This window comes from Perca flavescens, chromosome 6, assembly GCF_004354835.1.
Source record: "Perca flavescens isolate YP-PL-M2 chromosome 6, PFLA_1.0, whole genome shotgun sequence".
NCBI classification, from domain to species: Eukaryota; Metazoa; Chordata; class Actinopteri; order Perciformes; family Percidae; genus Perca; species Perca flavescens.
In genome coordinates, this window is record NC_041336.1 from 22,903,159 (window position 1) to 22,919,570 (window position 16,412).

A 16,412-nucleotide genomic window follows, 5' to 3' on the forward strand; every position below is an offset into this window, starting at 1 on the left:
GGGGTATAGACAAAGGAGAAGCACTGGTAAAAGGTTAAGAGTGCCCCGTGGCGCCATACAGCCTATTTCAATACTTTCCTTTCTGTCACCTTTTGGTCTGTTTTTGCATTTTAAATTAGGGCTTAGGAGAACAGTGAAGTCATAAAATGAGGACACAGGGTATAGATGACTCAAAATGCTTTAAAGTCCAGATGGGATACACGGTATGCAGATGAAAAACGATAAGTTGATGGAGTGAATACTGTTCCAATATTAACATTTAGAAATAAATGACAGAGGAGATGTCATATGAAATTGATCTCTGGTCAATGAGAAATGCCGCAGCCAGAGGGGCGGATAGTTTTGAAGAACAGTAAAATGTCAATACCTATTGTACACCACTCTGAATATTTCAAAGTTGCAGGAGGGAGAAGGTGCTTGATGGATGACTGCGATGATAATTAAAAATGATATGAATGGGAGAGAATGACAGAGGTGGAGCTGTGAATGATAGAACGAGTGGGGGGATGAAAATGAGATTAGGTTCCGCGCTTCAGGTGGTGTGACAGCCTTGGGAATGGAAAACCTGTCAGTCCTTCATGCCCTGATGCAAAGCTGGTAGGCTGCTCTATTGATCCAGCTGCAATGGAGAAGGCTTCTATGCAGCCAACGCCGATGTTCTCACTTGTCTAACATTAGTGTGTGTGTGTGTGTGTGTGTGTCTGTCACTTTGTAATTCTGAAAATTAAAATATGCCATTTATATTTGATTTATGTGAGCTTTTGTAACATCACGAAATTGACCTTTTGCAAAACCCCTCCCTTGAACCATAATTGTCCAATCATAGCTTAGCAACCGTAACTAGGCATGGCGGGGCTGTCAAGTTTTGGACATGGCAGAGTACCAGGGGCTGTTATAAGCGTGACACTCTGCATTTCAATAGTTTGTAGTGTGGTATATTTTTAACTTTTTCAAAAACCAAACATAAATTAAAAGTGTCTTATGGAGTTGGCTTAATTAACTAGGTAGCTACAGTTAAGAGAATCTGTCAGCGAAATGACTGCTGTATGTCAGGGTTAAATTAAAGGAAACTGCTGCATTTCTTTTTGAGTTTAAGGTCAGCCTCAGATTCCCAGTAGGAAGCTGCCATTGCGTGTCATTGTGATAAGTCGATTAAATCTGTGTGATGTCTTATTATTGCTATGTCCCTGTGTGACATCTTCCATTAGGAAGGGAACTTGTCCATCCTCTCAACGGGTTTCCTTATCAAAGCCTCCATCTACATTTTTTTTTTTACATACAGTAACTCCAGGCTTGCCTTGAATTAACCACAAGGTCAGACAGGCAAAAGAAAAACACCAAAGAATAACTTTATTAGTCATTTACTTTGTACAGCGATGGGCTGTAAACACATTAACGTCTGGCGTTTGTTTATGTCTGTGTTTGCGGCATCTTACACTGAGAGCTCTGTCGACAATTTCACTACATGATGAGGCAATTTTACGTTTGTGAGCTAGTTTTGTCAGAGGGAGACCAAACATCAGGGCAATTACAACACTAATGTGCCTTTCAGTGCAATAGCCAGAGCTCCACTTTATTTAGTTACTTATTTATTTGCACTGAAGGTTATTGCGGACAGCAGCAGATAAACAGACAGTTTGGAGACATCAGGCCTTCAGAGATTGAGTCTGAAGTCCCACATGACCCTCTCACAACAGAGTACAGTGCAGGATGAAGCTACCGAAAAGAAGAGCATCAAGGCCAATGTGCTGAGAGCTGGCCAGTAATGATACAGCAAACAGCATCAAGGGCACATCTTAAACCCTTACACAGCCATTCATCTCATTATATTCAGACCTCTGCTGCCTCTACCCTCTTTTGTATTTGAGATTACTTGGACCCTGGCCTTGGATGTCAGAGGAACAATGTTTTGCTGAATGGGTCATATAGAGAAAGGCTCGGCACAGAAGAAAAATAAATAAATAGAAAAATAATGCTTTAGCTTTCTGCTTTCATGTTGTTTCCCCCGTTTTATTTTCACCATCTCCCATCTTAACAAATCTGTCTTTTTTGCACTTTCCCTGTTTGTGACCTCACTTCATGTATCAATGCGGCACAATCCAAACCCCACCCTCTGTTTATCGCCCTCCTTTCCCTTTTTAGTCTCTTGTGGCTTGCCACAGATAGTGTCACCTACAGCCTGTGACCAAGTTGTAGTCCAGCAGTGCTCCTTATGAATTATGATGTGCTGGATCAGTCCTAATCTTGTTATGGATGTTCTTTTGCCCTTGAGAGGGGCATCGGATGGATGGAACTTTATCAGATTTCATGGTGCTTTTGAGTATAATTCAGACAAAGATGCCGCGTGTGTGTGTGTGTGTGTGTGTGTGTGTGTGTGTGTGTGTGTGTGTGCGCGTGCGTGCATAGTGACACTAAACACAAGTTTGATCTGATTAGTTTTAATTTATTTTCCAGCTTTTACCTATTTATAAAATATATAATAGTTTATAAATAAAATACATCGAAAAAAATTATCACATGAAAAGTATAAGACGAAGTAGAGTAAAACAATGACAATATCAAAAGATAACAGGAAAGAAATATAACAAATAAATATGAGCTAGGTACACAGTGACAGATGTGATCTGTACATTTAAAAGTTGACCTAATAAAACCAGGAGAGTTATCAGATAAAAGGTTTGGTTATAGCCTGAGATGCCCATGTTTGTAATTTAAAACCGAAGGGCCACTCTTGGTAATCAGGCAATTTATTGGAACTACCAGGAGACCTCTATCTTAGGCTGCCCACTCTTGTGGGATTGACATATCTATAATGTACCTGGGAGTCTGACCAAGTAGAGTGTTAAAAGTTATCAGTAAAATCAATTTTAAAACATAAAGGCAGAAAGAAAGCAAGTGCGTGCGTGCGTGCGTGCGTGCGTGCGTGCGTGCGTGCGTGCGTGCGTGCGTGCGTGCGTGCGTGCGTGCGTGTTTACTTGTCCTCTACATTTTGAATAAGCTGGAGGTAGGCAATTTACTTTGGGCTGAAGCCTCAATAACTTGCACTGTTGTCCTGTCAAGAGGAGATCTGTAATTGTTAAAAGCAATTCAATTTGGGCTATGGTCCTCAGCTGGAGGAACCAAGAGACTTTACACTTAACAAGGAATTCAATATTACCAGGGTGCCATTTGTTAAAAAAAAAGCAGGGGGGAGTGGGATGTTTTTTGATCATGCACAAGAAAACAAAACATGCAATAATAAGCCAGAAAGCGGAGTTCACTTCGCAGCAAAAACAAATTGCTTTTACCCAGGAAGCGCTTGTTCGTTCCTCAGGAGTGTTTTAATCAAAACCACAATCTTTTTCCTAAACTTAACTAGTTGTTTTGGTGCCTAAACTTAACTGTCATCGCTCACTGTGCGGGCTAAACTCAATTACCATGGCCCCTGAAAGGACTGTCATCTGGCGGTGCCTGTAGGCAGCTTTCAGTCACCTATAGACCTTTTTTACCGCAGACATGTTGACATGTCATCGTAGGAAAAGCACAGGTGTATTCAAAACCATTAATGATGGCTGCATTCCATTTAGGAGAGGCCCTGGTATTGGGCATGCTGACTCACTGAGATAGCTTACTGGGACACTTGATGGAATTGAGCCATCGTTAAGGTGATCAATTCCAGCTGTGCTTTTCCTACTATGACAAGTCAAAATGCCTGCTGTGAAAAAAGGTCCATTGGTGGCTAAACAACTGCTGCTTATAGTGCTCCGTAGCTGGCGTCACTGAGCTCTATAGCTAAATACAACCTGTAACTGCCGCTCGGATTTTACAGCGCTTTACTTAGTTTAAAATACTTCTATTTTATGTATACTGTATAATATATGGTCTATTGGTGAAGTACCATTGATCACTATGAGGGGGGATACACTTTGTCCCTACCAGGGATAAAAATAATTCAGTAGAGGCAGGGATATGTAGACCAGACAGGGGGAAATCCCATCCATCCCCCCCAGAAAATCGCACCCTGAATATTACAGATTGTTTTATATTGGATAATAAATGGCCAAGTTTGGTGCAAGAATATTAGTCTCTGAAACTTTGTTTATGCATATGGACAGAAAATAACAGTGGCCCTAACAATGACCCAGGTGGAACACCGCAGGTGAGGGAGGCAGATTTGGAAAAACACATAGTAAGCCCAGTTTAGAGATTCGTCCTCAGTATCAAGTTATTATTCCATACTGGAAACTAAAAAAATACTTTTATGCCTTGAACGGTATGAATATTAGAGTATCATGTTCCATGGTCACATACGTTTGTGATTTGTTAAAGTCACTCAGCAAATTATTTTGAAAGGTTAACAGGTTTATTATAACAATATGCTGTCTAAATATGTCTCTGAAGCAAGGTAATATTAAGAAAATCTAATTAGCAATAACCTATAGTTGAGCTACTTGACACTACTTGCACTGTATACATACCCATATTTTTACTCATATTTGTACTACTGTCCATACTGTATATATCTTAGTGTATTCCTACACATTGCTAACATTGTTATCACTGTCCATGCTGCTCATATTGTATATATCTAGTGCATTCATAGCCCTTACTGTTTATTCCACATTATTTCTGTATAAACCTTGTACATTATTCCGCATTTTGCTGCGTTTTGCACTTCTGGTTAAATGCTAAACTGCATTTCATTGTCTCAGTACCTGTACTCTGTGCAATGACAATACAGTTGAATATAAAAGCTATATGGCATTCAGTGACAACAAATCATTGCTGTAATTGACAAATGCAGTTTTTCTAATGGAATTAAACAACATATTGCAAGCACAAGTGCCACTGAACTGACATCCAAATGACAGAATAATGAAGAGAAAAAAACTCTCCTGCAAGACAAACTTATGAAGGCTTAAGTGCTGATGAAATCCTGAAGGTAACAGCCAAAGTGTTCAATCATGGAAGAGTTGAGGAGTATTTTTCAGCTAAATCCAAGGATTTGTTGATGGCAGAACTGTGCCATTACTTTGTGTTGGCAAGTTATTCATCTCCCCAGCTTCTTCTGAAGATGTTATTCAGAGTGTCCCATCTTAAGGTAGAAATAAATTGACTGACCTTAAGGTTAATATTAGTACATCACTGAAGTAGGATCCTGTCTCTCAATTGTGAGGCTTTGCTGCTTTTATGTGTTTAATAAAAACAGTTCAAAACCTGTTGATCGGAGACAAAACAAACAATATTTATATGTAACCTTGGACTTTTTTCTGTCATTTTATGAACTACAAAAAAAATAACCAAATGAAAAGTAGTTACAGACCTATACAGTGTAGAACATTTAATACGAAATGCCAAAACTCTCAAGAACAATTTATTGAAACCATAAATTCAAGGGCATATTCTCTATTAAAATGAATAGAAAATCAATAAATTGATAAAAAACAAAAAACATGCTCTGTAGGAATACATTTGATAAATTATAATCGCTTCCCAATAATTAGTTTGTTTTGTTTATATTACCCTTTTTTTACCCCTTAGATGCAAATTGTTCCTTAGGAACCATGTTGTTGGCTCTGTGGGGGACCAAGCAGTAAGGCACATGGAGTCACAGGTATGTTTCAAAAGATGGGGTTATATTTGCCCAAAAAATAGAAAAAATTAATAAACAACAAATGTGAAGATTGGTTCAAGGCCCATAAAACAAAACGGAACTAAAGTACTTAACAGAACTAACTTAATGTACAACTGACCTTCCTACATGAAACGAAGGAGACCTATACATTAACCAAAACAGAATAACTTAATATAATGTTAATCAAGCAAAAAATAAACTAAAGAGAATAGAGCTTCCCCATGACGCGGCGAGCAGTGGTTGTGTCCAATTGCACCTCTTTCTCCAGGTGCCACCCTTCTGCCCAGCAGACTGCCTGGGACCCTCTTAGTGTGGCATCTCCAAACTGGTGAGCTCAAAAGAAATAATGGTTATAATAAAAAAAAACAATACAAAAAAAACTAAATGTGCGCGCTACAAAAAGATACCTTGTACCGTCAACTAAATAAAGTATGAATCTGAAACAATCATGTATCCTGTAAGTTATTTGAAATTAATAAATGTTTGACTGAAACAAAAACATGTATGTATGTGTTTGGGAACTTATATAAACCAATCCTTAAGAAAGCAGTAGACAAAGAAAATAAAAGTGAGTGCAAGGGGTTACCACTTTTAAGATGGCTGTGGCCATGGCTGTGGCCATCACAGCTCCAGGCAGGACTGGACTTTGCCAAATTACATTCAAGATGCATGGATTATTTTACAGTATATCAAGATTACTGCACATAATGTATCCAGGACCTCCATTTAATTTGCCACAATGTTTAATTAATGGACATTTTTATTTTCATACATCACATGCACTTGCATACAACGCCTTATTAATTATGATTTGATCTTCTATTTGAACCTCCAAAGAGGTCCGAGGGCGGCAGAATGACTTCAGGTGTCCTTTGTGACATAATAGTAACATGCAAATTCAACAGGAAGGTGTTAATGATGTCTATATACAAAACAAGGGGCACACATCCAGGATATAACCATCAGTGAGGACAGTACGGCTGCAGTACTTCAACCCTTTGCTATTATTTAATGAGTCCCATGTGGGCCTGGAGGGTGCAGGAGAGGAGACAGGTTCTGAAAGATCTAATTAAGCAAAGTGAAATGAGATTGCTGAGATCCTCAGCCCGGGACAAGACAAAAGCCAGGGGCTGTTGACAGAGGGCTGCAAGGCAATGGGGCTACTACTCTAGCCTCCAGGTAATGACCGTCCATATTTCTCTGTGCTCCTCAGTTTAACTTTCTTTATAGCTCGAGGTTAAGGGTGTGAATCTTAATCTCGTTATGTTAAACATCAGCCTGTGAATTCAGGCATTTTGTCTTATTGCTCTTAAAAGGTAATTAGTGTTTTCTCAGTAGTTGGGTGGTGCTGGCAGATGACTCCATCAAGTGTCTTGTTTGCACTTAGAAAATGGAGAGGAAGACAGAATTACCTACTAATAAAAGTTCTTACTGAGTTGCACCAGCTATATGTAAGTTCTCCCCTCAGTTAGAGTGTAAAGTCGAGACTAGAGGCTTAGTACCTACTAGTTAGTTTGCAACTAAATCAGCTACTAAAATGAGTCGCATCAAAACTACTTGGGGCATAACCTAACTAATTCGGACGTAAAATCATAACTAAGTCAAGTGGCCAATTTAAAAATAGAGTTCCATTGTCATGGTTACCATGCACATTAGCTATAGATATTGAACTAGGACCTCAATAAATTTGCTCTCTACTGGATTACTGTGTTGCAAAATGGTATGCAGTTAATGAAAAATGTATGCTGTGTGGCAGAAATACTGCTTTTACCATTAGTGAAAAGGATTCTGCAACCATTTTTATTTTAATCTGTAAATCACAATTTAGTACTAAGATACGTTATAACTAGGCTAAGTTTGAACTTTCACATAGTTGGAGCAACAGGCTGCTGTACTCATAACTCATAGTACTTGTGTTTGCATGGTGAGTTGTTGGTAAGGTGTGAAAACATTACAGAGTATAGTGTGTGTCGGGGATGCTTCCCAATTTAGAGGTGCACACTGTGTGGGATGTAAAGAACTCTGTCTTGCAATTCAGCATTCGCATGCTATTCCATCTGGGTGGAGAATAAATGTCTTCAGGACACCTGGCGCCCACTCTGTGACTGTCTGCTCTCTCAGGCTCATTTCTGACTGAGAGCAGAAAGACCTTGGAGTACAAAGACAACAGGCTTGATTATATGAGTACAAAGGAAGGTCTCCCAACATTGTTTTGCTAATCACGTTAGCGGGCACAGACTCAAGGCGGGACAGATGCTAGGCAAAGGGCAATGGGGTTATGTTATCCTGATTAGAGGAGGCTTTGGGGGGTTTTGTGAATCTTGTTTCCTACCTCGGCGTCACCTTGCAGAGGGGAAGACTGCAATCGGTTCTTTCTCTCGCTCAATCTGTCTGCTTTTTCTTCCATGCCTCACTTGTTCTCTGTGTCTCTCTCCAGTATTCACGAGTGCATCAGCCAGCACCGACTGTGTCTTTTGATTCAACAGGGCACATTTCTTTCTGTTATCAACCGCCCACACATAACGATACGAAAATACTTTAATTTTTCCTTCTTTTGGATTCCCCCTGCTTAGAGTGGGTTACAAGCGGATTTGTTCCTTTGTGACATTTTTTGTCAAGTATGCTTTTTTCATTGCCTTGATCATCATTCATTTTTATGTCTTATAGTGATTCTTTTACAATGCATTCAGGTTTAACTTAATAATTAACTGATTAACTTAATCAATGTACTGTATATTGAGAATCTCCTGTCCCTTTCCGATATGTAGATCTTACATAATACATTACAGTTCTAAGGAAAACGACACAGTAAACAAATAGTAAAATACAATAAATATATTTTGATATAAAACCATGAATAAAAAAATCACTGACTAAAAAGTTATTACTGCCTGTAAGTGTTGGTTTGGCTGCTTGTTAACTTTTTAAAATGCATGCTTCACTGCCACAACTTGGGGATGACGTCTCTTTCTGATGCACATGTGACACCTGGTGTAGAGGGAATAAACCAAAGAATGTAATGTTTTTTGTTTAAATAGTTAAAATAAATAGATTGGCTTCAAAATGAATCGTCCTGAGATTTAAATCTTTCAGAACATTAAAAATGGCAACATGTATAAAAATGTTAACAGATGGCAGAAGTGATAGACTGTTGCGATGACCCATACATTTGGAATACTAAAAATAGGTGATGCATCTCTTCTGCTCCTTCCAGGATCCTATATGTTGGTGAACTCCTCCCAGCATGCCGTGGGTCATCGTGCTCAGCTGCTGCTGCAGACGCTCAGTGAAAATGACACACACTGCGTCCAGTTCAGCTACTTCCTGTACAGTCGTGATGGTCACAGTCCGGGGGCCCTACGGGCTTATGTGCGAGTCAACGGGGGTCCACTCGGCAGCCCGGCGTGGAACATGTCGGGGTCTCACGCCAAGCAGTGGCACCAGGTTGAGTTGGCTGTCAGCACCTTCTGGCCTAATGAATACCAGGTACAAACTATGTCACTCTCAGCTCTAACATGTGAGGGTGTGACTAATGTGTCTTTGATTTCATTATGTGTTAATGAAACAATATGCTCCTCTCACACCGAGTACTTGAACAGTCAGAGGTTTCATTTTTGTGATTACGACCCGTGGACCGACGTCTTGTTCAGCTGAAAAATGATACACAGTAAGGCTCTGTTGATCACCACTCATTTTAGCCTCGAGGTGAATCTGATGTTAATTACTTGCATTTGCAATTTAATTAGCGTTGATCCCTTGTGAATGCAGCCAAAGTTAGTGCTCGAGGACCCTAACTAGGTCTCCTGTGGACATGCCTGGTAGAAATTTCACCCACTGAGGCCTGTGTACTGCGTATTCAGCCGACTCCAATAATTTGCATGGCATGTCATTGCCTACTTGTAGTAGAAAGGACTTTGACTGGCATCTACTGTTGGTGCCTGATGTGCTGTGGTCTGTAGATGGCACTGTCAGGTGAGCATGAGGGATATCCATCTATTAATCCAATTTATTTTTTCTGCAAACTCTGCGGAGCTGTCAAAAAGCAATTAAGTTGACTAGTGTGCATATTATCAAGAACTGTCAATCCCCTCGACTTAATTAAATTATATTCGGCTCTACAAGATCTGACCTTCACTATGTAAAACATAGTCCTTTGTACAAACAGAGGGCTAGATGTAGGCTATTTGATCAACATGACAGACATACATACATACAAAAACACTCACACAGAAAAGGTTTCGCTGCTGTGGTCCATGCACAAGGACATATAGTATACTGTACGGTTTTACAAGCTTTATTATTGCTAGAGAGAAATAATATTTTAAGAGGAATAGGTATCTAATACACCTTGGCACATTGACCAAGGTAAAGTTGAGAGCATCTTGTTTCATTCAAAATGATGCAGCATCCCATAAGTCTGAGCCAGTGGTACACTCAACGCCTCATGGGATTTGTTGTTAAAGGAAAAGTAAGACATTTTGGTACATTTGCTTATTTGCTTTCTTGCTGAAAGTTAGATGAGAAGATTGACATCCCTCTCATAGCTGCATGCCCAATATGAAGCCAGTGCTAGAAAACCCTGTTAGTTAACACATTATATTGAATTTGTTTAATCCATACAAAGTGTAGTCACAGAGGGTTTTGTGCTGGACTATTTCTTGGCTGGACGCAGTAAATTCCTGGAGTCTGGTCGTCACTGTGTGCTTACCAATTAAACAAACTAGATACAACATTTTAATTTGTGAACTTAGAGGTGGTGGTATGTAATTTTCTTTTCTTTTAACCTTTGGACAGAGCCCTATTTCCAGTCCTGAGCCAAACTCAGCTAAGATAATCGTGTCCTGACTCTCGCTTCATATCTAGTGTACATGAGAGTGGTATTAATCTACTCTTCTAAGTCTCTGCAAGAAAGTGAATAAGTGTATTTTCCAAAATGTTGAAATTTATGCCGACAAAATATTCCTCTTTCTTTCTTGTTAAAATTTTGCTCTCCGCATTTCGCTAAGAGGAAACTCAATAAAAAGCCATTTTGTCGACACTAGATATCAAACAAAAGCCAGACACTATTAAGTTGTATTAAGTTGCTGTGAGCTGTAAATTTAATTCAAACAGACAATATAACCTAATCTCGGAGTTTCCTCTGCAGCGCTGTGGAGATAGCCTACTGTAGGTCTGGCAATGTGACACTATCCCGGAGCTGACCGGGCAAAGACTGCAGTCTTCCTCAGACTCACCCTGGGTCTGGTTGTTTAAGTGGGCTGCTAACTTATAACACTAATGCCCCGACGGCAAAATATCCACACAAATCAATTCCATACTTCCACGTTAACCGTCAAGCCCCTAAGCCTGTTTGGATATGAACACCTCTGCTAAGGAGTTAAAGTCGTTCACGATAATAATGACTAATTATTTGCATTGCCTTCCACCTTTCTTCCACCCCCCTATCTCTCTCTGCGCACACCACACACACTCACATTCTGGAGCTGGCTGATGAGGCCGTCTCTGTAGGCTCCTTGGTCCGGTTCTGGTGGTTGATTAACGCAGATTTTTGCTGAGTGGCTCTCGTAACGGGCCAGATGGGTGGCGCATGGCGCACCGCCATGAGTCCATGAGGCAAATGTCTGATTACTCCACATTTTAATTGTGATATTTTGTGATTAAAACCTGATTTTGCAACGTTCTCTGTCAGGTAAATGTAATAGTACAATGTTTTCCTCTAAAGTAGAAGTACACAGCAAGTCCGTAGTAGGCTATACAGTGGGGTTGCATATTAAAGGAACACGCCGACTTATTGGGAATTTAGCTTATTCACCGTAACCCCCAGAGTAAGACAAGTCGATACATACCCTTCTCATCTCCGTGCGTGCTGTAACGCTGTCTGACGGTTCCAGCATTAGCTTAGCCCAGCACAGATCCTGCAGGTAACTGGTTCCAACTAGCCTACTGCTCCGAATTGTGACAAAAGTGACAAAATAACGCCAACATGTTCCTATTTACATGTTGTGATTTGTAGAGTCACAACGTGTACAAAAAACTACGTAACATGAGACACAGCCATCTTCTAACAGTAAACAAACCGGGAACTATATTCTCAGACAGGCTTGCTGCGAGCATATCACTCCGCCCAAGTACTATATTCTTACGCCTGAGAATATAGTTCCCGGTTTGTTTACAGTTAGAAGACGGCTGTGTCTCATGTTACGTTGTTTTTTGTACACGCCAGACTTATAAATCACAACATGTAAATAGGAACATGTTGGTGTTATTTTGTCACTTATTCGGAGCAGTAGGATTGCTGGAACCATTCACCTGCATGTTCTGTGCAGCCTTACAGCACGCACGGAGATGAGAAGGATATGTATCGACTTGTCTAACTCTGGGGGTTACGGTGAATAAGCTAAATTCCCAATAAGTCGGCGTGTTCCTTTAAGTGCTTTGGAGTCCTTTTGTAAGTAATTTTGGGCTACAATCCGCTCAGGGCGCTGGTCCAGCACTGGCAGCCCACTCACTCTGACATCTCTCCATTTGTGCATGAACAGGTTCTGAGTGTGTGTGTGTGTGTGTGTGTGTGTGTGTGTGTGTGTGTGTGTGTGTGTGTGTGTGTGTGTGTGTGTGTGTGTGTGTGTGTGTGTGTGTGTGTGTGTGTGTGTGTGTGTGTGTGTGTGTGTGTGTGTGTGTGTGTGTGTGTGTGTGTGTGTGTGTGTGTATTTCAGGCCTGTGATTTCAAAAACAGAGTGTAAATTGTAATTTCCCCTCAATAAACAGTATAAACAAAAAAAAAAGCACCACAGGCCAAGCAATCAGCTTATTCCAAACAGGCACATTTTGAACAGGCACTGTACTAGTATACTTAAGATGAGAACATAGACAGTAAGACAAAGAGTCTCTTAGCTTTTTAGAAATACATTTGAAATATATGGGAAAAACCCATTAAGTTATAGATGCTTTTGGAGCCAAGGCTACAGACTTTGGCTATTTATATACTGTATTTTTAGGTGTCATCTCGGTAGCTACAAATCAGTAGACAAGAGGACTGCGAGCTCTACTAATCAGTGCTACCGCCGGACCACACCTTGTCTTGAGTTTTGCCCTGCGGAAACAGGCGGGCAAGGACCCCTGCCAGTGAAACTGTTCATTAGCTCAATTGTGCAACAAATAATGAGGTCCCCACTCTCGGATTATTTTCTTTTCATGGCATTTCAGTGTGAATCATTACTTTTACAATGCCCTTATTAAATGTATTCAATCGCTGTTGCTTTTGTGCTCATGTTTAACAATGAGAGAGCTGAAAACTGTCGAGTGTTTTTGCTAAAGGAGCGCTTTGCTGCTGATGGATGCCGTGAGAGCTGAGCTGTGATCTCTCTGTTATAAAACAGACTGCCTAACCACTTTTCTGCCCGATCACCACATCAGGACAGACACGTGCTATTGAATTTGCCTGTGTACTTAGGAGTTCTGTTCTTCTCATCCTCCCTTCATCTTCCCCCAGTGGAGTTGTGTACTTTCTTGTCTAACAGTCCTGTAAGCATCCCAGTAAACAGTGATTGCTCATAGGTGAGTCAGAATTGTGATGCGGCCTCCGATGAGAGGCTCCAGTTAGGAGAAGGAGATTTATAATGGGCTTATGAGGAGGAGGAGAAGACAGGACAAACAGTCCAGAAGAAGGAGATGGGCATAACACTTAAATTAGTATTGACAGTACAGCCTTTTAATAGAACAGCCTAAAATGCTAATGGCCTCGCTTTTATCTCATGTGTGGGATAACACAGTGCTCAAATGTATTTGATTAAATTTGTTAATATTGGGGATTTGGTCACCAGGTTTTGGCACCATTAGAGAAAATGTATCCAATTGTATGGAATCAAAGCTTTTCCTCTTTGCTTCCTCTCTCATTTCACTTTTTACTTTCACTCAGCCGAGCTTGCTTCTCAGTACAAAGAGAGCAAAACAAACTGCCCCCTGAAAGTCACATATACCACAGCTTACATTGCTAATCCCTCTGCAGTCAAAAAGCTCATCACTGTGGAATGACACAGGGTCTCGGCTCGCAACACGTCGCTGCTCTCTGTTACACAGACAAAACAGAAAAGGGTAAATGTGGACCTGTAAGGCTGAATGTTTTCTTTAATAGCATCTTAATGCTAGCTATCAAGCGACAGAACAGGACATATAAAGGAGAGCAATGGGAATCTGTTACAGCCTGGTTTGCTTCAACACATGTCTCTTAAAATTCACCCTAAGACTTTTAGTTCTAAAGCACGTTAGCTACAGCTTGTGTGACTTTAAATACTAAATAATGTGGGTTATATCAGCTCCATAGCAAGTCTAATATGATCACTTTGGATTTTAAGTGATAGGCAGGCAGATTTACCCTGTCATTAAACTAGCAAAGCACTCTTTTGAAGCAGAGGTGGAGAATAGGCACTTCTTATCATTCTCTCAGAGTCAAAATAAATCCCAGGAAACCACACATAATTTCAGAGACAGTTTTCAAATCCACAGGTTTTTCCGTCTTATTAGATTTCAGGTCATATTAGAGCTCCCAGTTCCTTCCCTACAGCACAGGGATACAATTGTCAGTGTAGCCTTTTGCACTGCACAGAAACAGATGTGAGATTACGCTCAAGGTTGCTCGTTTCACCATGAAATACCTTGTTTACAGCACATACAGTCACTGTTTATGACTTGAAATTGTCATTGTGGAATGTAAATAAAAACAGTCAAAGCTATTCTCTGATAATCACCAAAGAGAATTAATATGCTGAAATCAAAAATCATCCTGATCTTCTTCCTCTTCTCTTGCCCTTTATATTAATACTATATCAGCGTTGATAAGCATTACACAGAGATCATTTCCTCCTACCACAGTCGTGAAATTAGGGTTTGGAGTTCAATGGATTTTTGGGGATAAAAATCTAAGAGAGCAAGATCACCTTGAGATGTCTTGATTTAAAATGTTGTGTGTCTGGTGTGCATTGCCATGTATTTCTCTCTCTGCCTCTTATTGGTAGAAGTGTTTGCAATACCTGGAAAACCTTCTTATCAAATATTAAAGATGTTATCCAGCCCTCCAAGACTGCCAACTACAGCAGGAGACATGTCCCCCTCCACTCTTTACCATCTCTCACTTTCGTCTCTTTACTCTGTCTCCTTCCAAATGTCAGAATCTTTTTCAGACGTGCTTTTCTTCTGTCTAACTTGCCTTACTTTTTTCTCACGCTGGGGATAAATAGAGATAAATAAAGGCTTATCTTATCTTATCTTATGTTGATATTGTGCATATTATTTACCCCCTCTTTCACTACATCCTCCGTGTTAAGTGTGGTTGCTTGAAGGATAGGTTTTATTTTCTTTATACAATACTCACGTCATGTCAAATGCACATTGATACATGTAAAAACCACTGCCTGGTAACCACACAGTAGTCTCGCTTTGCCAGACCTTCCTCCACCGCGGCGCTGCGGAGGAGGGTCTGGCTAGTCCATACAGCATTCTGGGATGGGAGAAAAACGTGCTCTGGTTTATTGGCATTTCTTTAAACCAATCACAATCGTCATGGGTGGTGTTAACCGCCGAACGGAGCAACGGCGCTTCTGCAAAATAGCCTCGGGAAGGAACTTGTTTTGTTAGAACGTGTACGTTCAAAAGTTGTTTTAGTCATGCAACAGAAAACTCAGATTGGACAGATAGTCTGTCTGGGTTTACCCTGCAGAGATCTGAGGAGCAGTTCACCATCGACTGGAGTTTAGAATGCCAACACAAAGGAAGCCCGAGGTAACGGATATCCGGCCTAAATGAGTGAAATCCGGCGGAATTTCCGTCGGCAACGGAGCAATCCCGGAAGTGGATTGTCGAGGATATAGTCTGCCACACAGTGACAAAAAGCTTTCAGAAAATCATTGCGCCCTGCCAAGAAATAGTCCAGCACATAACCCCTCATAAAAAAAAACACAACTTTGTGTTTACACAAATTAATTAACATATATGTTGTTTGTTTAATCCGTACAAAAAAACAAAGTGTATAAAGGACAAGTTCTGGTTTTACAGGGGCGAGGCACCGTGGCTGCCTGGAGTCTTGTACGGTTGCTAAGCAATGTAGTTTGTATAAAGGAGATATAGCGTGTTAATTAGAGGTGCTTGTTTGTTTTCTTAATCTTTAGGCTATGGTCCGGCCTGCACCTAGTCTTTATGCTATGCTAGGCTAGGCTACCAGCTCTGAACTGAATGCATGACATGAGATTGGTATCGATCTAATCATCTCGATTTCGATAGGCGTAGTTCCCAACATTTTGAATATCTTAAAGACAAAGAAACATTGTAAATGCACATATTTGATTGCCACATTCTGTACACATCTAGCCTGTCTCGTAAACCAGACTTAGCCCACTTTATAACGTTTCCCACAAAGCCATCTTGTTTACTTATTAGACTCATTTCTTTAAAAGAGGTATTCACATCAAAGACTTGCAAATGAGAATCATCATGTCTCAGCTTTGGCTGACAATATCTCCTGTTTTCCCCACTGCAGACTGCTGAGCCTATGACTATCGAAAAGGCTTTTGTGAAATACTGTGGAGCAAATTAAGATTCCTAAGATTTAATACATATTCGCAGAAACAGACAATCCTTAGGCATGTTCCACCTGAACAGATTTACTTCAGCATGTGACCTTTTGACTGTGAATATTTAGTGAGTTATTTATCTATGACTGTGTCTAATGGTGAGTGAAAGCCCTCTGTGTCTAACGGTGTCTCCTGACTGGAGTGGAAAAGTTAGAAGCTGGTTTATCGGGCCAGAT

At 40.4% G+C, this 16,412-nt stretch overlaps 1 protein-coding gene across 3 annotated transcripts in view; it reads left to right on the forward strand.

Moving 5' to 3' along the window:
- Positions 1-16,412, forward strand: part of ptprub (protein tyrosine phosphatase receptor type Ub) — a 158,254-nt gene that overhangs the window by 67,367 nt on the left and 74,475 nt on the right. For all 3 annotated transcript variants that reach the window (XM_028580051.1, XM_028580052.1, XM_028580053.1), the window contains one exon: positions 8,829-9,100. In XM_028580051.1, the coding sequence (XP_028435852.1) occupies positions 8,829-9,100 (272 nt within the window). The remainder of the gene's footprint in view (positions 1-8,828; positions 9,101-16,412) is intronic.